Below are 23,451 nucleotides of genomic sequence, written 5' to 3'. Positions count from 1 at the left end.
CTTCCCTCCATATATCCCAGTACACAGAACAGCTTTCTCAGAACTAAATCCAGACAATATTAAATGGTAAAATTCAGGTATACGTGTCTGTCTACAGCTTCAAGGAGAACACAATTGTTTCTGTGCCTCCTCTTCCTGTGAATCATAGGAGACACTGGAGCCTGCAGGCTGCACATCCCAACTTCTTGTTTGTTGCACAGGACTGACTTGTCACCAGATAAACACATGTCACATACTGATACGAGCAGTGCCAGAAGGAACACCTCAGTCCCTGGAATACTAATAGGAAACAAGCAGTTCTTCCACCCATTCCAAGCAGCTTTCCCTGTCTACAGGAGCTGCAAGCAGTTCAACCAAGCAATTTGCACTCCACATACTCTCTGTAGGAATATTAAGCAGATTTTTTCCCTTCAATAATATAGGCCCGAAAGCTATAGGAATGGATCCAAATGTGAAGCATTTGAACTGAGTCTGTGAACCAGCTGAGATTTAGGGAACCTTTTCTTTTTGAGACGAAGTCAGGCAGCTGCCAGAGTTTCCATTTGCCCATTTTCTAAGTGTAACGCACAAGTCAAAAGAATCAGTGGGAAAAGTGTGGCTGCCTGCCACCGAGCTCTCAAAAGAAATCATCTGGTGATGTGAGGTGGAAGACAGCGTTCATCATTAGCAATGCAAAAGAACAAGAGTTAGCTCTGCCAGCACTAATTCTTGACCACCTACTCTTTTTCTACATGACTAAGCCTATGGAAATAGCCCGCGAGAGATGCAGAGCGTTGCACTTTGTCAATACCCACCACTGCAAATATCAGCCTCTCCAGAAGACATTTTAGGCTGAACTGAGTGTGCAGTATCTCTGTCAACCTCGCTGCACTTCTGTTTGTGCCTTTAAGGCAATGAACTCCCAGATCAGCAAGCGGTCAGGAGTTCACATATTCATGCCCAGTCTGCAACAGAACAGTTGCTCTTTGAACGATTTCAGGGATAATTTAAGGATCTGTATGTCTCAATTAACTCTACACTTCAGCTACACTACACAGACACAGGACTAAAGTTAATCCTCTTTTATTTGGAAAAACAACACATCAGACAGGAGTTCAGTGGTAAGAACACCCACACCTTAGAGACTAAGCAGCAAGCTACTGAGACTTCACAACAGAGCTGCTAGGAAAGTAAAATGATAAAAAAATCATCACAGAATGGCCTGGGTTGGAAAGGACCTCAAAAATAATCCAGTTCTAAACCCCATGCCATGGACAGGGACACCTTTCACCAGACCAGGCTGCTCAGAAAATGCTGGGGAGCTTGACAGATGCAGAACAGAGTAAGGACAGGTAACTGTGGAAGATCACAGGGAGGAGGTAATAGGAATACTGTAGGAGAACGTGCTGAAGGCTGAAAACCTCTGTTCCCATCCTACCAAGAAGAATCCAGCTGTTAAGCAGCATTAATATTCAGCACCTTGACTGCAATAACTTCAGACAAATTGCTCCAGCTGCAGTTTTGAGAGGGTTTTGTGGCTATCAGAAGAGGTTTGTCCTGCTCTCTCTCCTACCCCAGCCTGATCAGCTCCCTGTCTGGGTTGGCCATGTGGCAGCATGAGCACCAGTGCCAGGGACACAGTGTCCTGAGCAAGGGCAGGATTGACCCAGTTAGTGAAAACCCGCAGTCGTGTCAGCTTAAAGCAAATATGGGATGCAGCCTCAGTGTCTCGGGATAGATAGCACTTCTCTCCAAAGAGTGCTGGGAGGCGATAGAGCTTTATATGGCTACATTTAAAGCTGAAGACAGCATAAACAATGGCAGGAGGATGGGGGAAGGAAGGTTAATGTATTCCAAGACAAGCAAAATCATTAAGGATGACCAACAGAGCAATGGGAGATGTGCACACTGACATTTAACTTCAGCTAGCCAGGTGTTGGATTAAAATGAAGCAAAATAAACATCCCCATGCATATTTTTCTGTCCCTCAGAAGCAGTGACAAAACCTAATGATGTTCTTGAAGACTCTCCTGCTAAATTATCCACCGTCTGTTACTACCAAGACTTGCTTCTTATACTTGCTGGAACTAAAAAAAGGCTGATAAAACAAGCTACAGCATATTCCTTCAGCTCACCTAAGTGATGCCGAGCTCCCCAGCCTCCAAAAAGGGACATGATAACAAAAACCAGGGAAGAAGGATTATCCACATCAAATCTGACAAGAAACAAGTGTCTGTCAGACAGAACAATACAAGACCTATAGTTTCCTACCAGGTCAGTTCTTTGCCAGTATTTCCACACCTGAAAAAGCAGCGCACTGCTGACAGCAGCCCCACTCTCAGCGAAGATTAAGTAGTAAAAGAAATTAAGATATAATAGCTCAAAAAATTCAGCTACAAACATTCACTTCATCAGCGCCCAAGAAAAAATTCCATTTTTGAGAGTACTTTTTTAGCACATTCTAAGACTTTGAGTGAAATTCTATTCAAGAAATCATTTCCACTCTGGCCTGCAATGAAGTGGAAAGAGGACAGCCTCCAGGCACTGAGATTAAACCATGGCCAAGGCAGCAGAGCGAGGTAATGATAAAATCATCACCATCAGCACACAGCACTCCTCTGGCTGCTGCAGCATCGTGGTGGGCTCATCAGCTCCCTCCAGGCACTCATGTCTTGAGACACAGAAAGAAACAGCTCCCTGCTGCTTTTCCAGCCTGCAATCCTCCCTTGCCCTTACGATTCAGGAGGAAGCTGCCAGTTACAAAATGCCCCTGCATTGCAGGAAGCTGTTCACACTCCCAGCCCAGCCAACACTCCATTGTCTTGGGAGGGTGAGGATGAACATGTCAATTCTCAGTCTCAACACTTGCAGCTGCTCATGGAGCTCAGCACAGGGCAGGTCTCCACTGCTGTCTGAAGAGAAACCTTGAGCCAAACCCATACAAAACTACTTACTGCAGTTTTGGAAGGCCTGTTGCAATAAGCTCCTTAAAACTGTGCTCAGTTGAACAGCTTATTAATAAAAAGATGGTGGGTTTTCATGGAAGACAAGCCTTGATTTCCAAGCTATCATTTCTATCACATTCTGAGAACCACTTCCAGCTTCAGTGGTACAAACCAGACTGATGGGAGTCAAGTAGGTACACCAGCATCTTTCCAAAGGTATTACAAAATGACTGATTAGCCCAGAATTAAAGAATAACATCTCTGGAGCTATCCATGAAATTGGTTCACTAAGTCCCTAACTCTACTGGCATCAAACATAAAGTTTTCCTCTTACACCAGTACAAGTCTCCCATAACGAGTGACTGCACAGAGTCAAAAAGCTCTACATTTATAGCCAAGAGCACCTCTGTTTTATCAGCCTGCAATCCAAAACTGCTACACAGGTCTTGAGAGTCACTTCAGGGCAACAGCCCCACTCTTTCTGTATCCCATTCAATCAAGAGAGAGTACATCTCCCTCATTTTAGGAGTTGAGAGCTGTTTATACACTGTGTTTCTAAGTAGAAAGCTTTCAAGTAAAAAAATAATAGCAGTTCCAATGAAACTGACTGCCCTGCCAAGGTCCCACTCTGCAAAGAAAAACAGGCTCTGCCTCCAGTCACTGACTTCCACACAATTGTCCAAGGATTATCTTCCCCATAAGCAAAGAGAGCACCCTCATCCAAACACAGCTGAAAACTTCTGCCTGAACACCACAAACTCAGTGGTGAGCTCCAACCAGAAACCATGATCCAGATCACCACTGAGAACTCCAGTCTTCTGCTTCCCTGCTCACCATTCCAGTGACTTTCCTGACAGTTTAAGCCCACCTTCAGCTTGCCAACACTTACATGAAGAACTTGTCTTTACCCACTCAAGTGCACCGCCTTGTCATCTCTAGGGGAAAGTGACTCCAAAAGTAGCAGTGATAAGAGATTTCATGAATTTTTATCCTTCATCACACACACACTCACAAGTCCAAAAGCTGACAGCACACAAGAAATGAAACAACACATGGACCTGCCAACTCTACTACTCTAAGCACAGCAACATTCAGAAGAAGGTAATATTTCAATGCGCTTTTTTTCAAACTAATGAATCACTTCCTCTGATTCTCTTACCATTCACAGCTTTTTCTATCAGTTCTTCACAAGCATCGAAGTCCCCCTTCAACACCAGTTTGTCGTGCAGGTCTGTCAACATGGGGTGCTCCAGAGCAATCTTGGTTTTCTTCTGCAGCGACTCGAAAGCCTCGGTGTAGTTGTGCTGCCGAAAATGCTTTAGGCAAAGGCGAATGGCTTCCTGTTCACGGTACTACTGGAACACAAGAAAACCTCTGAGACATGGAGATTTTTCCTTTGACCAGCACTGCTGTGAACCTGTCCAGAGACAGCATCTCTTATCCACGCCACACAAACAGCTCCTGAGCACAGGGAGGAATGCTATGTGAGACACATTACAAGCTGTGCAGGCATTCCCTTTCCAACAGTATAGAAATTATACAATTTGGTATCATCCAATTTAATAAGCATACAAGAAGAGAGTGCATGGTGCCCCAGATCTCAGGGGTGACCATTATTTCCCCCCCCCCATCTGCTTGGCCCTGCTGTTTGAGGCCTACACAAAGCACAGAGCAGGAAAAAGCCTCCACTATCAGTGTTACATAATTTGATTGTATGACTCTTACATAACAAAATAATTTAGAAAAGTAAGTAGGTCACAGCTTTTCTAGAAGCAGAAGGAAAAAAAAAAAAGCTGTGAGAATGGGAATACTTGCAATGACCAGCACTCCTGCCACGGAAAGGCAGAAGTCTGACCCCAAATCCTGGGGGTTCATGAGGGTTTGGGATCAGCAGCACCAAGGATTTATGTGCACACCAAAGTTTTAACTTCTAAATATTTGCCTGCATCTTGAAGCAGAACCTCTGCTTTCACACCATGGATGGAGCCACAGTTGCCCATCTCCCACTCGGCTGTGGGAAGGGGTGAGAAAGGTGAAGAAAAACCCATGCTGGGTCAAACATCCTGGCACCGACACACGAGGGAGTAGTAAACTCTGAGTAAGAGCTGCAATTTTCAAAGCTGCTAACAAGACGTATAAGAAACATAGATTTTTAGGTTAATAAGTAGCAGAACCACTTATTTTAAATAGACTTTTCAATCCTAAATTCTAAGGCATTAAAGAAAAAAAAAATCTCCATTTCCATCTTTAACACACAACTACTGTAGTAAAAAGCAAATATAACTTTAAGCATCTATAAGACTGAGCAATTTACAGACAAAAGATTTTACTCCTAAATGGACACTACTGATAAAAGTGAATCTTATAGTATTTAAATGAACAAAATCTTTCTGAAAACCTGGAACTAACACTGACCACTCAACAAAATTTAATGCTCTCGAAAGAATGGCTCGATAGCAACAATCTCATAAACTGAAGCGGCTAAAAAGAAACACAGCCATGTGCTGTATTTTTAGTTCTTAATCCATCAGTATTTCACAGCTGCAAATAGCCAGAACTATGCATTTTTAGAAAACCAGTTCCCAGCCCACATAAAGGCCAAGGACATGTACCGATAAGAATGCAAGGCTGCAGCAAAGAATTATTAAAGCTAAAACAGTTTTACAGCACAACTGGCAAAAAGCAACTCCTTTTTTTTCCTTTCCAAGAGATGCCTAAGACACTCTCGAAGCAAATCTTCACTTGCATGAGACAAGGCCAAAACCAAATTAGATTTTTTTTGCTCAAAGGGATAGCAAGCAAAAGGAGAGCTACACACCAGAAACTACCAGTTTCTGCATTTTTAGATCCTCCAGTTCAGAAATCAGACAAAATGCAGACTTGAAACAGAGGGTACCTCCTCCCTTCCACTGAGCTGCTCATGAGTGACAGACCTGGCTTAAATAGCCAGGAATTACTTGGATGGAGTCTGGCCACTTGATGCAATATAAAAGTTTATATTCAAGTGACACTATAGTAGTACTTCAAAAGTTAAATGTAAAAACCTGCTTTAAGCAAAAAAGTGTGTATAAAAAAGTATATAAAAGGCTCCTTTTTAAATGCTGTCATACAGGTTTAAAGAGATGACAACCCAAATAATAGCTTTGATCTGAAGCTGTAAATAATTCCTATGGTTAAAAACGTAACAAGAGCATGAGACTAAGACATCAACACTGTCAAATACATTCGGAGAATTAAAAATACTTATGTGCTCATTATTAGAAGTGATAAAGTACCCCTTCTTCTTAGGTGCTGAAGTATGTCCACTCCTCAGGAAAAAGGGGTAAGGCTTTTTGGAGGCAGTAGGCTGAGCTGGACAGGAAGGAGAAAGCGCTGAGGAATGTTTCAGTCCTTATCCATTATCCCCAGCTCTACTCCCCACAGGAGAGGGAGGTTTTGTTGGCACAAAACAAAAAGGAAGGGCAACGTGATACAGAACCTTCCTCTCATCTGATGTCACGGGCAGTGAAGAATTATTACACTTCAAAGACTCTGAGATTTCCAAAAACACACATGAAAATATTCCCACCACCTCAAAGAACTGGAAGAAACAGGTCAACCTTTCTGCCTTTCCCTAAATATGGGACAGCACGTCCCCCTCCGTGGATCCAGCAACAGTGGCCTCTCCTCTGTGAGAGAGGAGAACATCAGTGACACATGCACTCATCACCAAAAACTTGGCAGTGGATCCTAGCAAAGCTCACACCATCGTGACTCAGTTTCTGCTCTGCTGCTTTGGGGCTCCAAGCTTTAGGAGAACAATGCTGGCACCCCTTGAAGAAGTCGTCCCTACACACAATGCTGACCAGGAAAAGTGCCGATTCCATGGATAAGATGGAACAAAACAGATGTAGACATCATCACTGCATGACTCCTGACCAAAAAAGAACATAAAAATCAGAGCTTCCTGCTTGCAGCAACTGGTCCAAATTGCCAGACACACCACCACGTGCAGAGCCAGCAGAAGGAAAACCACCAGCAGCTTCTGTCAACTGGACTTTTCAGAACTGGACATCCATCATCAGCTGACTCATGACCACAACACCACTTGGGCCATAAAGCAGCTCCAGACAACTTCCACCATGCTGGTTATTTAAATCCTCCACAAAGCAGCTCATGATGTTGGTGTAAATGGGCACGAGCCAGACACCACAGTCACACACAGCTTCTTCACCATTCTGGCAGCACCATAACTAATCACACACATTCTCTATCCCCTTCTAAGTTCTTCCTTCTGGAAGCAGAGATACACTGCTCCACTACTCAGTCCTACTCAGCTGGAAAGGATGTCTTCTCTGTAACACAATATGAGTTTCATTAATTGTTCCAGAAGATCCAATGTACAAAATGTACCAATAAAATGTGTTTTGGTTGTCAGTGTGCACTTCCCTCCCACAGGAGAGACATGTCTAATACTCAATTAAATACAGGTTATAAAAACAAAGTTTGGAACCCCTTGAACTTTCTGTCTATTAAATGACAAATGGCATAAATCATCTCATCTCACAGTCCAGTGGCACCAGCTCTACTCTGTTCCAGGGTATTCAGCAAAAAGACAGTAAGAGGAAAACATCTGAAGTGCAAGACACCAACATGGATTCTCTTTTAAAAAAGGTCATTTTTATACCCTGTAACAAAAGCTGCATTTGTAACCCAAAAGGCTGTGGACTCCAAGGACTGGAGGTAGAAGAATCAGAAGGCAAGAAGAGGGAGAAACGGAATCTGGTTTTGTTAAGATTCATTTCCCTTCCAATACAAATACTAATACTATACTAATATTGTCTCCTTTGGCTCAGTGTTCCCTTCTTTTAATGTCTACCTGTCAGTTTTTTTGGGTGATGCTGGTGGTTTTGGGGTTCCTTGGGGCTGTGTTGTTGGTTTTTCGAAGAGAACAAACAGATAAAATTCAGAAAGTTTCCCTTAGGGTCAAAGTCAGCCACGTGGTTCCAACTATGCGTGTTTGCTGTTTTAATAGCTGATGTTCAAGGAATGAAAAGGTCACATCATTCCAGTAAGAAAAGTTTCACAAGATTCTGAGACTGGGAATCCTCAAACAAACAGGCATCTAAAATGCAGGCCTACCTTGCTGTACCAGTTGAGGCACGGCTGGACCACATCTGGATCATCAATGCCATTTAGTTCAACATACCAGATACTAAAATTGAAGCTAGGTCCCCATGATAAGAGTGGAACTGGAGAAGAAAGGAAAAGGAGAAAAAGTATGCATAAACATCAAACAATCACTATTGCAACAGAACGCTTTTAAAGTTTACACAAAATTCAGTGTTTCTGACTTAGGTTCTAGCCCATTTAACTTAGCTTAGGAAAATTACCTAATACATCATGTTCAAGTTTGTCATTTAAAGCAACCTGTGCTGAGCAACATTAAAACAGCAGATCATTACAAAGCAGAAGCTTGCTTTAAGCAGAAGAGCAAAAACACTATCATTAAAAACAGCTCCAAGAGGCAACAAGCTTTGACAAGGATGGGAATCACGAGCATACTAACGACAGTATTTGCTCCTAATAGTACATTTATTTCCCCATTTGTCAGCAACAATTATTTTCCCTAATGGTGAAGACAAGAAGCTTGAGTATTTTAAATTTTACAAAATTAGTAACATCTGCAAGTTGTAGAGGAGCGAGGGAGGGATAACTGTCAGTTTCTAACTTAAAAATTCTATTTTTTTAAGCTTTATTTTTAATCTGTGCATGTTTTTTGTTGATACTATTTTATCTGAATATTGGAACAAATGCACTTGAAATACTAAAAGACCCATGAAACACATTATAGCCTCTCACCTATGGCTTCTCTACCACTCTGAGTTAACATCTGTGGCCTTGCACTGATTTTGTGGTTAATCTGCAGGTTAAGACCTGCTTCTGCTTTTTGAAGCAACTCTAAGCCTCAGAAAACTTGTGTGTGAACTCTGACTCATTAAAACTGCAATGAAATTGAGTTGTTTCAGTTCAAATACTTTTGTTTCCTTTTTATGTGACTGTAACTGATAAACAGGAAAAGACAGTATTGAAGTGGAATGAGCAGTTACCAGCAACAGCAAGGAGTCCACTACCTCCTCCCTTCCACTATTTTTGCCACTAAGAAACTGCCTGTTGAAACAGGCACCATGAAATACCACTGAGATTAACCTGTTGAACTCAGGTTTTTCTGACCTACTCCTTGAGGAAATAAAAACCCCAAACTCATCATAAAGCTGTTCCTGAGCTCTTACAGGTTCTTAAGTATTTATACCTCAAACAAGCTACATCTATGATTGTCTGCAATGTGTTTGGGCACAAGGCACATGTTCAAACACATGATTTTCTAAGTTTTAGAGGGTGGATTTACAAACCTATTGCTAAAGACACACAATAACTTCTGGGAATAGTCAAGATCCAGAGAGACTTTGTATATGCAACTCTTAACTGATTTTAATATCCCTAAGAAGGTACTTTCTATTTTATGGCTCTCAAAACATCTTTTCAGTTTTTTTACAACTTGATTATTAAGCACACAGTGTGATGCTTTCAGAGCAGTTCCTTGTAGGTGCATGTTTGTGGAGAGAAGTGAGGTGGTCAGAAAAACCAAGAGTCACCTGTCTCCCATCCACATTCCACACTCTCTGCCCAGGAAATTTCCCTCTTGCTGACTTTCATCCCCTGCACAAGCTGAGTGCTGCCAATATGGTAACTTAACACCATAAAACATGACTGCTGCTAAATTCAAGTTGGGTCCCGGATATCCTACCCATTACTGCAGCAGTCTGGCAAAATACCACATCTGAGGGTAGCACCTATGGTCTGTCCTCAGAACACACAGACCAGACCAAACTGAGGTTAAATTTGGTATTTGGTCAGCTATAAACATCAAAGTCTATCCAACAGCTCACTGAACTGAAACGCTTAACTAAACCACAGACCACCTCAAATGGGCCAAGACCATACATTTCCTGATGGTAAACCTGAGGCCAATTTCCAAACTGAAACCTTCTCTATCCACCTCTATTTCTTTTCATCAATCCTCCTCAAAACTTATATGAGCTTCTCTCAGAAAACAAATTAACAATTCACCTTCCTCTCTTTGATGCCAACTACAACCCCTAAGAAGTTATTGGGATGTACACAAGAATCTGGGGCAGCTTCCACCACAAGAAAAAGCAAAGCCATCAAATTACTGACATTTGTCTTCTACACAGTGAACTCAGAGCTTCCAACAGCCTTTTTTTACCAAAAGGAAAAAAACAAAACACCAGAAATGGTGATTTTTAACAGCAAGATTTTCATGGTGTAACCATCTTTTCTAAGGAAAGCACATTAAGCTGTACAGGGAAGGGAAGGAAAACTCTTCTCCAAACTGCAGAGGCAGAGAAAACTGAACCTGACTCCATAGGAGCAGGAAAAGAAACAAAGCTGAAGGTTGACACTGAGATGTGATTTCTATTCCAGTTAGGCAAGTTGAAGTGTTCTGCTGGATCATCTCCCCATTTTTGAACTTCTTTCCTGACTCCCAGGAGACATCTCTCACCCTTTCTTCTGCCCTCTCTTTTTTGAAGCCTCCATAGGAGTGCTCAAATCTTCAGAAAAATCTCCTTTTAGAGCACCCACAATCTGACTTATACCTGGAAAGAGAAGGCACTAAGTGCAGTATAGAAGCATTTTTTCTGCACACCTTTGAGATGGAAATGTACTACAATCAAAGATGTTGAAGGCCTAAAGATATGTAATTCCTACACTTTTTATCAAAAAGCCATCTCACTATGTTTTTTCCTGCAGGTACCACAGCAATCCATCCTGAAAGGTGTAATTGTTCAGAACAGTAGAATTGTCACTCCACAGTGAGAGGAGCTCAGCAGAGGAAAAATAATTAAAAAAAAAAAATCAATATTCTTCTGAGAAACAGAAGATATTTGAGTCACTTAAACAGTTCTTAATCCATACAAGGATGATTTTAGGGGATACTTCTCAATAACAGCTATGCCTAGACAAGGACTGCAACTCTATAGTAGAGAAGATAATAATAGCAAGGGCATTAAACATGGTTATTTCAAATACCTCTCTCAAGCTAATTTCTGTGTCCCTCATCTACAGGCAGACATAGAAACAGGTACGCTTACAAAAATGAAGAAAATATCCATTTAAAAAAAGTGTCCCTCATTTTTGTTCCATCAAAGCCAAAAAATCTTGAAGCCTAGTTACCAAATCCCATGTTAGTAACAAAGTGCAATGAGAATTACACCTGGCATTTTTCAAGTTCTTTCATGGCAATCAATCTTTACACCTTCTGCTTTCAAGGACACAGCACAGAAAAATCTCTGCTTGGAGGAATCATGAGAACAGAGCCAGAAACAAAGCTCACAGACATGAAAAAGATTATTCTTCGATATTTTGTCTGGATGAACACCTTCTTCTCTCTCTCCAGTTCTTTAATGAGGTACTACATGAAATGTAAAAATTAACTGTCAAATAAGTCAAAAGTTTGCACAACTGGGCATTTCAGTTCTTAGGAACTGAAGTTGAAGTTATTAAACTAACAGAAGTGCAAGGCTTTTCTTGACTGAAGGACAGAGGCTATTCTTTCTGCATTTTATGAGCCTGAAAATTCCTCTGCTACGTGAGCAGTGGAGGCTGGAGCAGGAAATTTCCCCTCTCCCAGATCTGTCCATGGTTTCTCCTGCCCCATGCCCCCATATAAGCCCCACTGTTTGTTACTGACAGTGCTGTTGTAGGTCCCTGTGCTGATCTGTGGAATCATAAAGCCCATTCCTCATGCAAGTGCTGTGAACCCCCAAACCCAAACCTCACTGATAGCGGGATTTTGCCGTGTCAGTCCCCGAGAGTCCAAAAGGGCAGATTTTGGCCTTGTTTCCTGGCACTGTTACAAGGAACACAGCACGGTGCTTGAAATTTTGAGTTACTTTGGCTAGCAGCTTGGAAATTTTAACAAACTCAAAACATTTTCAAGCTGTGAATCTGAAAAATAACAGAATTTCGTAACAGTGTTTTGCAGTTGTTTCACAGCAAAATTGCTCTCACAACTTCATCAACAAAATTACACCAGCCATCAACCAGAGGCTTTCATAGGTTTAGGTGAAAAGATCATTTCCAGTTCTGTCTTAGCATAGGAATTTCTTCATGGAAGACAGCTTCAGGAAATGAAAGGCTATATAGATAAAGAAAAACTCATCTCAAACCGTAACCAGTGAGGAAGTGACAGCCCAATGCAAATCTAATATTAATGTAGATAATAATGTTTATTCATGGCATGGTTTGGGTGGCAAGGCAACTGAAAGGGCATCCAACTTCATCCCCCTGCCATGGCACGGACACCTTCCACTATCCCAGGTGGCTCCAAGCCCCATCCAACCTGGCCTTGGACACTTCCAGGGATCCAGAGGCAGCCACAGCTGCTCTGGGCACCCTGTGCCAGGACCTTACCACCCTCACAATCAATGATTTCCTCCTAATATCTAATCTAAATCTACCCTCCTTCAGATAAGGCTGTTTCCTCCTGTCCTATCACTACATGCCCTTGAGAAAAGTGCTACATGAAGATCCCATCCCAAGAAAACAAGGTACTGATGTAATTTCAGAGGAAAACATCCTGGCAATGGGAATTAATCAGCATTTCACTTTCATAACAAGTTTCAATTCACGGCTACACTTCATTTCATCAGAACACACTTTCCTGGAATACAATTTACACATCCAAAGAAGCAGCCAAAAATCTTTCCATTGGCCCCTTTAGCCCTCCAGGAACTACTTGATAGTTTTTAGCCACTGAAAAATAGCATTTTCCAAAAACTTAATGTTGGAAGCTTCAGAATAAAAAATAAAAAATAAAGCTTTTAAAAATTCATTTAACTTCCCTGATGTAGTCAACCTTTAACTTGATTCCTCTGCTACTCTTGAGGTTTCCTAAAGCCAAGCACTACAGTTGCTTCCAAAAGTAGCAGCCAGAAACCAGCCCAGTGAACAACCAAAACCTCTGCTTCTCTAAGAACAGGAAACCCCACAAATGATTACTGGATTCCCAGCCTGAAGCTTTCAGTTCCTGACAAACATGAGGAGATTCAGAAAGAACACACTGGAGCAAAGGGCTCAGAGGGGAGCCCCTACACAGCCACTATCATCAGAGTCTTGGCAAAGGAATCACCCAACACATCACAACACTCCTAAATTCATTTAAATTAGCCAACAGGATCTCATTTTTCAGCAACTACCTCCCTGCTCTATTTTTAACTTTAAACAGCTAGTTTAAACCCAGTCATTCTTGTACTATCTCAGTAGGTAGGAAGGGAAAGATAAATTTACTGAGCAAGCTGAAAGGCTCCAAATCCTTGGATTAAATCCAACAACTGTTAGGCTCTTGCTCTCTCTGGCCTGCAGAAAGCAAGGAAGAGATATCCTTTCCTGCTCCCATCACACGTCCCAGTACCTGGCCTTGGGGAGCACCCCCTCAACCCTTGCCCCAGCCAAACCAGACATCAGGGGGTACATGCCCTGCCCCTGGGTGTCATCCTCAGCCAGAGGTGAGTGAGACATTGTGATAAGAGCAGCAGGGAGAGAACAAGGGAGGCTTCTGCTGTTGCTTTATATGTTGCGAGTGTGTCTCAGAACGAAACTTTTCCAGCTTTTTCAGACTTGAGGGCTGTCAATATGGAAACTTTTACTGATATTTAGCTCAGTTATTTATTTAAAGCTCTATATAGCAATTCATAGGAGGACAGTAAGCAGCTTCTCCCGCAATTAGTTGACTCAACAGCTGTATTTCTGAAAATTGCTCTATTTTGCTTTCACTCCCCAGGATCTAAATTATAAAGCTACTATTTCTTATTAACAGGACTTCACTGTGTTTCAATCTAACCAGCCTAAAAGATGATGAAATGGAACAGCTATTGTGGATACTTTGCCTGAGTACAATGAAGTCACAAGTGCCAAGACAGGCACAAGTATCAGAAGAGATTATTTTCTACTCAGAATGCTGAAAAAATGCATTTACCTATCTTAATGAATCGACAGGGGAACATCTGTTCATCAATTTTATGCTTCAAGGTGAATGTTTCTTTGTTATAATCATTCTTTAAGCCACTGTGGGAAAAAATAAATAAGGTTACTAAATCTTACCTTGTATTTAAGGACTAGCTAATAAACGCAATCTAGGTCACGCCTGAAACACACAGCTTGTTTCACACCACTCTGAATCATCAGTATATGTGCTGGACCAAGGCCTGGGCTGCTCTCCACCTACCTGTGCCTCCCTGGGAGACAGCACTGAGATTTTGGGAGGGAATTGGCTTTGGATCAGTGCTGTTCCTCTGCACCTGGAACCCTGAGACTTCAGCTCCTGATGTGCTGAACTGCACTCTTCCATTCTCAAGAGGGAGATGGATCAGATCTCAAAATTATCACCCTGACAAAGTGCTTTGTGATTCATTTATGGGCATTGCTTTCTAAAAATATCAAATATTTAGTATAATTTATCAGAAATCTTAAGTCCATTATTACTGAAAATACAAGTGCAGGTCCCAAAATGAGGATTTTCATTAAACTTCAGCAGAAGTGAAACAGTATTAAATGCCAATGTGATACTAAAAGACTTCTTCCCCCACAATTGTAACAGCAATAAAGGCAAATTTCAAGACTGATCTATCTAAAGAGGGCAAAAGCGTGGGAAGGGTTGTGGATAGATTCTATATGGTCTTGGAATGATACCTGCAACATAGAATTTCCCATGTTTGTCCATGACTACTCTGCTTGACTACAGATGATGTACCCCATACATTCCCTGGAGATGGACTTCTCTACTGTAGGCCCCCCAAAATACACTGGTTCTTGCTACTCTTTTCTCTTGTACTCCTGGATTTTAACTCTCATTTCCCTTTCTGAAACTGCACACAACTTAAAAGGCCCTTGCAAATTTACATTAGCACCTATTCAGAAGTTCTGGATAACCTGAACAGCCAAAAGGCTCTTTTTTTAATCCCTATCAGTACAACTCTACAAAATCCAACTAAACAAAGGAAAATGCAGGTTTCCATTTGCCTGTTTGATTTATTTACCCATCTGAAAAAGGCAGACCAGCTGACTAGTTGAGATCTTTAAGGTTGCAACAAGGGTTTTGACATGGGGAGGTTACTTGGGCTTTTAAAAGTTACTTCAAAGTCCCCTACACCTGGGGAATCATTTCTTCCATGCCTCAAGCACATGGAAGGAAGGAATTGCAATCCAGCAACGTTGCACCCAGCGCTCAGCTCTTCCCAATCCCCAAGAGCTCACTCTCCACAAACCCTCTGTGGTTATAGCAGGATAAGGAAGGCTCCTGGAGCAAGTGTTGGGATTGCTGCTCTCTGACCTGACCACAAACACGAGGGCAGCCAATGGCAGGGTCACAACCACAGCTGTGCCCCACTACTGGCCATGTGTCTGCTGGGGAGCCAAGGGGGAAGAGCATTTTGGTCCAGCCTTTATGATTCCCAGAGCTGATGCAATCACGTCTTACCTGGATAAGAGATCTGTCATATTCTCCTCATTCATCCCACCAAAGACTTTAAACTTCTTTAAATTGCAGACATGCGTTTTCTCATATTTGCCAAATGTGATGCTCTGGACTATGGCAGGTCTTTCAAGCTTCAGAATCAAATACTGTGGAAGAGAAAACAGTGAGTTTCAATATTAAAGCCAAGGCTGCAAAACACGCTAAAGGAGAAGCATTACAGCCTCCAAATACTCAGTTTACAAAATCAGAGAATGAAAGTGAAGATGAAACCTTCCCATTGTGGCATTTTTTCATTTGGTCCTGGAATGAAGGAAAGGTTTTTAAACAATACTATTTTAAACTCAGTTTACCTAGGAAAAATACTTGGTTGAACTACTTATGCCTAGCAATTCTATTTAGAGCTTACATATATTCCTTTAAATTGGACGCAAGACTTCTTGAAATCTGGCAAATAGGATCAAACTACAGAGAGTGAAGATTCAAACACCCACTACAGCCTGAAATGAAACCTAAACTGAATACACAATTAGATAAATACAGTATGTTCCACATGCTAAGAGAACATCAAATTACTTTTCCTCTCTGGGCTGATGCTGTTTAACCACTGAACACAAAGTTTAGTGTGTGGCAAACACAGGAACCAACCGCTTATTAACCATCCCAAATAAAACTGAGCCACTTAATTACAGAAAAGGAGCTTTACATGGAAAATGATGAAAATGTTTTCCCTTGTGAACACTCCCTCTCACACTGGGTAGACACAATCTGTGTATGAGTAGTCAAATTATTTATACTCAGGCCACAGCTACCAGCTTCACCAGCACTAATGGAGGAAGAGGTCTGTTCCCATGGAAAAGCAGGAGCAGGGAAGCACTTGCACCATTCATCAGGGACCACCAAGTGCCTTCCCCTACCAAACAGCTCTTGAGGGGAGTCTGGAGACACCTGGTTTTTTTACCTTGCAGAATATATCAAGTTTTATATCTGAAAACAATGTGTTTCACTCTCTTCTCTGATTTCTCAGAAATAAGCAGTGCACCACAGAGGCAAAGCACAGAATGACAATTAGTCATCATGCTGGATTTTGTTACAAAGCCCTGTCATCAGGACTCCAGCACAAGCAGATCAGCACGCTGTAGGACACCTCCCACCGCAGGCTCTGCTGGTGGCTCTGTCCTCCTAACAGCAGCACTGCCAAGCCAGACATGACGACCGAGTTTTGGTGTTTCATCAACATCAAGTAGAGAGTTATTTGCATGTGTGTGGTTGCTTTCTGTAGAGACTGAGTAGTATCTCCTATGCTGAACATCTTAGGAGAGTATCTACTATCCTAGGTAACTCCATCAGCAGGGCAGTCTTAACCTAGAAAGGCAACTTTTGGGAGAGCAACAGAAAAAACTTGCTCATCCATTTAGTTCTCAGGTTTTTTTGGGGGTTTTTTTTTGGTTTTTTTTTTTTGGTTTTTTTTTTTTGTTTTTGTCTCAGCCCTATAAAGCAAATAATTCTCAATCTAGGAGCAGTAGTGATATTGTTCTGGAGAGCACCAGGATAAAGGTTTAACCTCAATGGCTGGTTCCTACTAGTCTTACAAAAAGCTTAGATTCAGAGAAATACTTGTACACAGAGCAGTTACAGATGAGGATGTAGACTGGATAGGTACTAATTGCAGACTTACTGTCAAAGATGCTTCCAGTATCTCAAATTTTTTCAAAATTAAGAAAATAAACCAGTAGCAGCACTGTGAGGGTACAACAGAAGAACACTTTAGTGCCTTTCCAAATACTTTTAATGACAAATTTCTACTTTTGTGAAGAACACCATCCACCTAAATGTCAGAACCCATCGTTAACACAGCAGCAAGCCATGCTGTTGTCTCAAAGTACTTCCCAAACTTCAGGGAAAAAAAAAAAAAAAAAACCCACTAAAATTCTAGAGAGAAAACTGATTTTCTAAAGCAGAAGAAAGGAAAGGATGAGCAAAAGGACGGTCCTTTAATGAGCAAGGCAGCACTTGATACATGGCACAGCCCGCTGCCAAAATTCCCATAAAGAACAGACAGTACACAAAGTCTAAGAACTCCTCCTACACCATCATATCTTCGCTGCAGATTTCTCCCAAAGCTGGAAAAGTGAAGCCAGCACTACCAGCAATTGCAATTCTTAATCCTGCTGGAATCCCAGACCTAATGCCTGGGCCATGAACACATACTTTCTCAAGTACCACACAAGATTTGCAAAAACTTGGCACAAATGTCATCCTGCATTATTCAATTCTTACCCTAAATTAAGGGAGAGAAAACCAGGACTGCAGTTAAATCGTTTATGCCTGGAAGGGAGCAAGGCACAGCAATTACTCCACATGGCCAGCAGTGATTTCTTAACCCTACAGATAGAGAAGGAACTCTGCTACCCTCCTTCCCACTTCCACACATCCCACCACCTGCTGAGTCATGCAGACCTTACAGAAAATAGAAGCACAAAAGCTAAACTCAACCTTTTTTTGTGAATTATCTATTGATTGACATGGAAACAAAGGACAGATCTGCTATAAAACCCTGTACCTAGATATGTGTTTTTCTGGTCTCTTATGCACATACACACACACCAAACAGAAAGACTTCCAAACTAGAAGATACATTTAGATTAGCTATTAGGAATAAATTCTTTACTGGGAGGGTGGTGAGACCCTGTGGATTCCCCATCCCTGAAAGTGTTCAAGGCCAGGTTAGATGAATGATATGATCTTGGAGCAACATGGTCTAGTGGAAGGTGTCCCTGCCCATGGCAGGGGTCTTGATATGAGATGTTTAAGGACTTTCCTAACACAAACTATTCTGTAATTCAATGATATATGTACAAATACAGAGAGGTACTTTTTGGGTTTCTATACAAACACACACCACTGCCACTGTGTGAGTACCAGCTATGAACTTCACTGATGCTGAAAAAACAGACTGCCTCAAGAGCTGCTAACAGCTGGCTGCATGGATATTTTTGGACTGCTACCAGGATTTTAGCTGTGACAGACTATTCTCTGTAGCTCTATAAGATGTGACAGAAGTGTCTGTAGGATCAAGTGATTTATTCAACCTGGAGAGAGAACAGGTCTATGAGATTTCAGGCAAATACATCAAGATATTTGACACTTTTCCATTTTATTGCTGTGAGTAACATCAGTACATTTAATGTCCACGTATTCATGCAGTATTCCAAAAATCCAAATTATAACTGAAGTGTTTGTCCATTAGAACATGGCACATAGATACTAACTGGCATGACTGAGCAAAAACCTCAGCCCAGTTAGGCCTCAAATCACAACACTAACAAAAAAGATGCTGAAAAACGCCAGAAGACAACTTCTGGTTTCTGATTCAACACATTTGTAAGCAAATATGCACAAAGAGCAGAGTAAGTCACATATGGCACTTCAACACCCCAATAGCTGCTTACAGTGTACCCTCAAAATAAGCAAGTCCAGCCTTGTCACCCTGAGAGCTGCAGCAAATTCCAAATTTTTTTGAAGCTCTGGTCTGTGCTACCATTTGATGACAACCATATGCAGGCTGCTGCATCACACAACAGAGTGTAAATTTTATTAATGTACTTTAAATTAATTCCTGATACAATCTACACAGCAGGATGGAAATCAGAGGAAAACTGGTCTTCAGATGCAAAACTGAAACCAATTGTTTGGACAATGCCACTAACTTTATGCATATGATCTTCAACTGTTCAAAATTAACAATTCCACAAGACTGGAATCAGCTGCCCAAGGAGCAGGTGGCAGAGTCACCATCCCCGGAGGTGTCCAAGAAACAAGTGGATGTGGCATTTAACTGGACCCTGGCACTGAGAAGGTGGTGATTGGTAAAAGGCTGGACTCTGATCTCAGAGGTCTATTCCAACCTAATTGATTCTGTGACCAAATATGCTGAACTAGATTCCAAACTGCACTACACAAGCTGCCTGTAAAATTAGAGTCACACCATCTTTTACCAATTTCTTTCTCTTTAACTAGTTCTGCTCAAGCATATTTTTTGATTAGGGAACAGTGAAACTTGCACTGCATGTAAAAATAAAACCCACAAAATAACAAAATGACAAAGGCTGCCCTTGTCCTCAACACAAACATCTTGACTGCTCTTGTAATTAAGTTGGTGGCCAAATAAAAATCTATGCTCTTGTTCTACATGTTATTAATCAAGCCACTCAGAGGAATTAAATGTTCTGCACAGTCTTCCACATCAGACCATCACTGGAATCATCAGGATGAGTCTTTCTGACAGGGCCATGGTCTTCAGCATCACCAGCCTCACTGCTTCATACTTCCAATATAAGCCGAGAACAGCATTAAAAATAGAACCATCAGCCCTCTCCTGCCTGAATAGGTTACTACATAACAAGTTTGTTATTAAATATATAATTTCTGGGTCATCTATTTCAAGACTCAAGAAAGATATCTAGTTTAATAAACAGAAAAACAGCTGTCAGATGTATTTCCTTTCACTGGCACTCATTCATAACCAACTGGTGGCTTTTATGGCCATGGGAATTATTTAACTCTACCATATCCATGAAGCCAGGACAACCCTTTACTAAATATAGTCACATGGCAGCATTTCAAGTACCTACACTTCCACTTTCATTTTCTTTCTCCTTTTAAAAAGGTTTGGTATGGACTTTAGCACATTTACTGCATTTTCACTGAGCTTCTGAACACATCTTAATGTTTTTGCCTATGTCCTTCTGATTCGTGCTCTGAAAGAAAAGGTGCCTAGAAAGGCTTTGTTTCAGTCACTGAGGGAAGGGATAAACCAATGTTTAGGGACTCACTCATATTTTTACCCCTTAAGCCAACACAGCATCATCACCTCAGCAGGGAATTGCTAAACCCTGGCATTAAGGTGAGGCACTGAGGAGACAAACACGAGCGATCAGGGCTGCAGAGCTTATTAAAATATCTCACATTGAGCATGCTGGACATCAGTCCTTGTGCTGTGCCTAAGCCCTGGTTTCAGCTAATAAAGCTGGGAACAAGGAGAGCTTTATTTCCCTGAGTTTTAGTTCGCTTCCTGTCCGGACCATTATGGCCACCCACACACTCGAGAAAGTGCGTCACCGCACGAGTGACCAGTTTTTAACGGAAGAGCTGCCAACACAACACCTATAAAATGCTTTCCAGCTTCATTTCCTATAAGATCCATGATGTTTATTCCAGAGATTAAAAGTCATGTGCATAAATCAACATTTTTTGGAATATGAACTACTCAACTTGATTTTCCCCCAAATTCTCTCCTCACCACACTTATAATTCAGTCATCCACTGTTTCAACTGAAGTTTTACAAGCTAAGATTCTGCTGTAACAACTTCAGCCACTGGGGGAAAAAAAAAAAAAAAACAAGAAAGCAGAACACCTATATAAATGTTTTTCCTGCATTTAATCTGGCAGTCTTTCAATGGACAAGGTGCAATAACTATTTCAATCAAAATGCAACCAAATCTGGAGCTCTTTCATCTGTCACATATGAGACAACACAAATGGGAACTGCTTCTATATACACAGAAATAACAAAATTTGCACTCTTTGCACACAGGACTCTTCAGATTTTAATTCCCCACTTCCTCTTTCCAGCTGATTTTTCAACAGAGAAATTAAACCATAAAAAGTGCTTTACATGAATAATTAAACGCTCAGATTAGAAACATGAGAATTAGCTGCAGCATATAGTACTTTATATAGCATAAAGGCACTTCAAATACATCCTCTCTCTTACTCAGTGCTCAGGATTCAGCTTGCTGAACACATGAGCAACTACACAGTACTTTATATTCTCATTATTAGATACAAAGATTCAAGCAAGAGGATAGAGCAACATGGTCTTTTCCAGTCAGGCAGCTACGTTTTCTGTTTGTTTTGTCTTTAAGTAAGAGAATAAAACTGAAATACTGTCTTGCCAATCTCAGTTGCCACATGAGGACATTTTTTTTGCAAGCCAGGCCTTAATTCTGGATACCTGACATATGTCTTGATATGTGACACACAGGTAGATAATGCCAGTGATAATTCATCTCTCTCCTACCAAGAAGTTTGGGTTAAATGCCTTGTTTAGCATGCAGAGCAGTGCCCAACTCTCCAGGGCTGGAGTCAAGTCATTCTGCAATAGTATCTCCATTCAGGTCACGACTCATACACATGAACTTTTTGGAAGATATCTCTTTAACAAGCTCATGTGGTTTGTACAGAAGTCTGCCACTCTAATTAATCCCTGCTTAATCTACATGTCTGAGTATAATCTGCATCACTCTTTGTCAGCCTTAAGTATAAATTGGGAATATTCTAAAGCATCCACTTACAGGAGGTGTGTTTCCATTCCAGAATCAGATTTTTAAAAGGACTGAATGTTCATGGTGGCTCAGAAAATTAAAGAGTGAATTTAAGCAACAACTAAGAGCACATCTCAGATGAAAAATCCAGTCCAAAGACATACCAAAAGCCAACCCTGCCTTGGGAACAAAAGCATCCCAAGAAAAACATGTGCTTCCTGCATAAAAGAAAGTAAAGGATGGCACAGGCTGGGATACAATCCATGCTCAATACTCATTACTCTGCAATCCATAGTTCCTAGATAGACTAAACTGCTTCAGGCTATGGATTAAAATTCTACATTGTTTATCAAAATATAAATAAGTAAAATAATCTAATACAAAGAGCAGTAGATGCACAGAGGCATCAAGAGGATCAATATCAGTCTTCACAATTAGGTTTAAGGAATACAAAGGATACCTTTCCTTCTCCTCTAAAAAACCCAAAAACAGACACAGTGACATAGAAGGATTGATCAGAAAATCCAGGTGAAAGCTCTTCAGTGGCAGCAGATGACCTGCTGCTCTAGGGAGCCACCAGTGTAGACTCTGGATCTTTAACACAACTCCAAGACAAAGCAGCAAGATTTACCTGGAGAAAGATCCTGTGAGATTTCACTCATGAGGAATACTTGGATTAAATAAGTAGATAAGCAGAACTTTGCATGAGAGAGACACTGTGCAAGTCACTCTGCTGTGTATCAGTGCTTTAAACACAGAATTGAAAACAAGCACCCTAAGAGACATAGAAGCTGATCAAACATGTCAGAGTAATAAGGTACAGATCTAAAACAGAGAAAAGGATGACATTCATTGGAGAAAAAAAAAAGTGGAAAAGAATATTCTGGATAATCTAACAACCTTAATAATAGCGAGAAAGCAAATTAGATGCTAAAATCAATACAAATCTTATTTTAATAAGGTGATTAACCAGCAGAAGAGGTGACATTAGTGCCTCTAACCAGAGGCCACATTTCTGAACGTGCTATAAGGAGAAACAAATACCAGCTCCTTAGATCTGGGATTCGAGGCCAAGAACCTACAACAGCCTCCAGTAGTGCTGACAAAGGGGAACCTGCACGCCTCATTAGCAGCTTAATCTCACCAGAAGGTTTGATTATTTCCAGCAGGACCACGACTGCCAAGGAGGAAACCTGAAACTTCCCCCGCAATGAAGCACTTCTAGAAGGATCACAAATTGCTAGAAATGTAAATATCTCATGTACCAACAACCTGCATTTTACTCAGAGAAGGAAGCCTATAAATATGTCGATGTTAATAGCAGCAGCCCACATTTAAAATAAAAACCCAGAATACATTGCATAGAACAGCAGAGATTCAGGAGCTTACCTGGGGAGGATAATTGCTTTCTGAAGACCATCTTGAGGACTGATCATTTGGTCTATCCACCAAGATATTCCTAAGAAACAAGAAGCCAGAAGTAATTTAAGTAACAGCTGCATATTTTACATATCCAATAAATGTGTTTTGCATTCAGATCAGTAGCATTCTCATGCAGCTACCTAAATCATTAGGTGCAGACTCAGGTTCTCTCCCTTTTTTATTAAAAATTTTCTAAATTGCTATTTTACAGGACCCATCAAAATATGCCTTTGAGCTTTGTGGTTG

The 23,451-nt window shown here is 41.1% G+C and overlaps 1 protein-coding gene across 3 annotated transcripts in view; it reads right to left on the bottom strand.

The window, feature by feature from the left end:
• The window catches only part of MKLN1 (muskelin 1), a 93,330-nt gene that overhangs the window by 55,905 nt on the left and 13,974 nt on the right, over positions 1–23,451 (bottom strand). For all 3 annotated transcript variants that reach the window (XM_053978371.1, XM_053978374.1, XM_053978372.1), the window contains exons 2-6: positions 23,173–23,242; positions 15,463–15,605; positions 13,963–14,051; positions 8,046–8,155; positions 4,084–4,276 (exon numbers count right to left, since the gene is read on the bottom strand). In XM_053978371.1, the coding sequence (XP_053834346.1) occupies positions 4,084–4,276; positions 8,046–8,155; positions 13,963–14,051; positions 15,463–15,605; positions 23,173–23,242 (605 nt within the window). The remainder of the gene's footprint in view (positions 1–4,083; positions 4,277–8,045; positions 8,156–13,962; positions 14,052–15,462; positions 15,606–23,172; positions 23,243–23,451) is intronic.

Source organism: Vidua macroura, chromosome 5 (genome assembly GCF_024509145.1).
Source record: "Vidua macroura isolate BioBank_ID:100142 chromosome 5, ASM2450914v1, whole genome shotgun sequence".
In the NCBI taxonomy this organism is placed as follows: domain Eukaryota; kingdom Metazoa; phylum Chordata; class Aves; order Passeriformes; family Viduidae; genus Vidua; species Vidua macroura.
The sequence above is the reverse complement of the archived record's forward strand: the minus strand, read 5'-3'. Positions and strand labels throughout refer to the sequence as shown.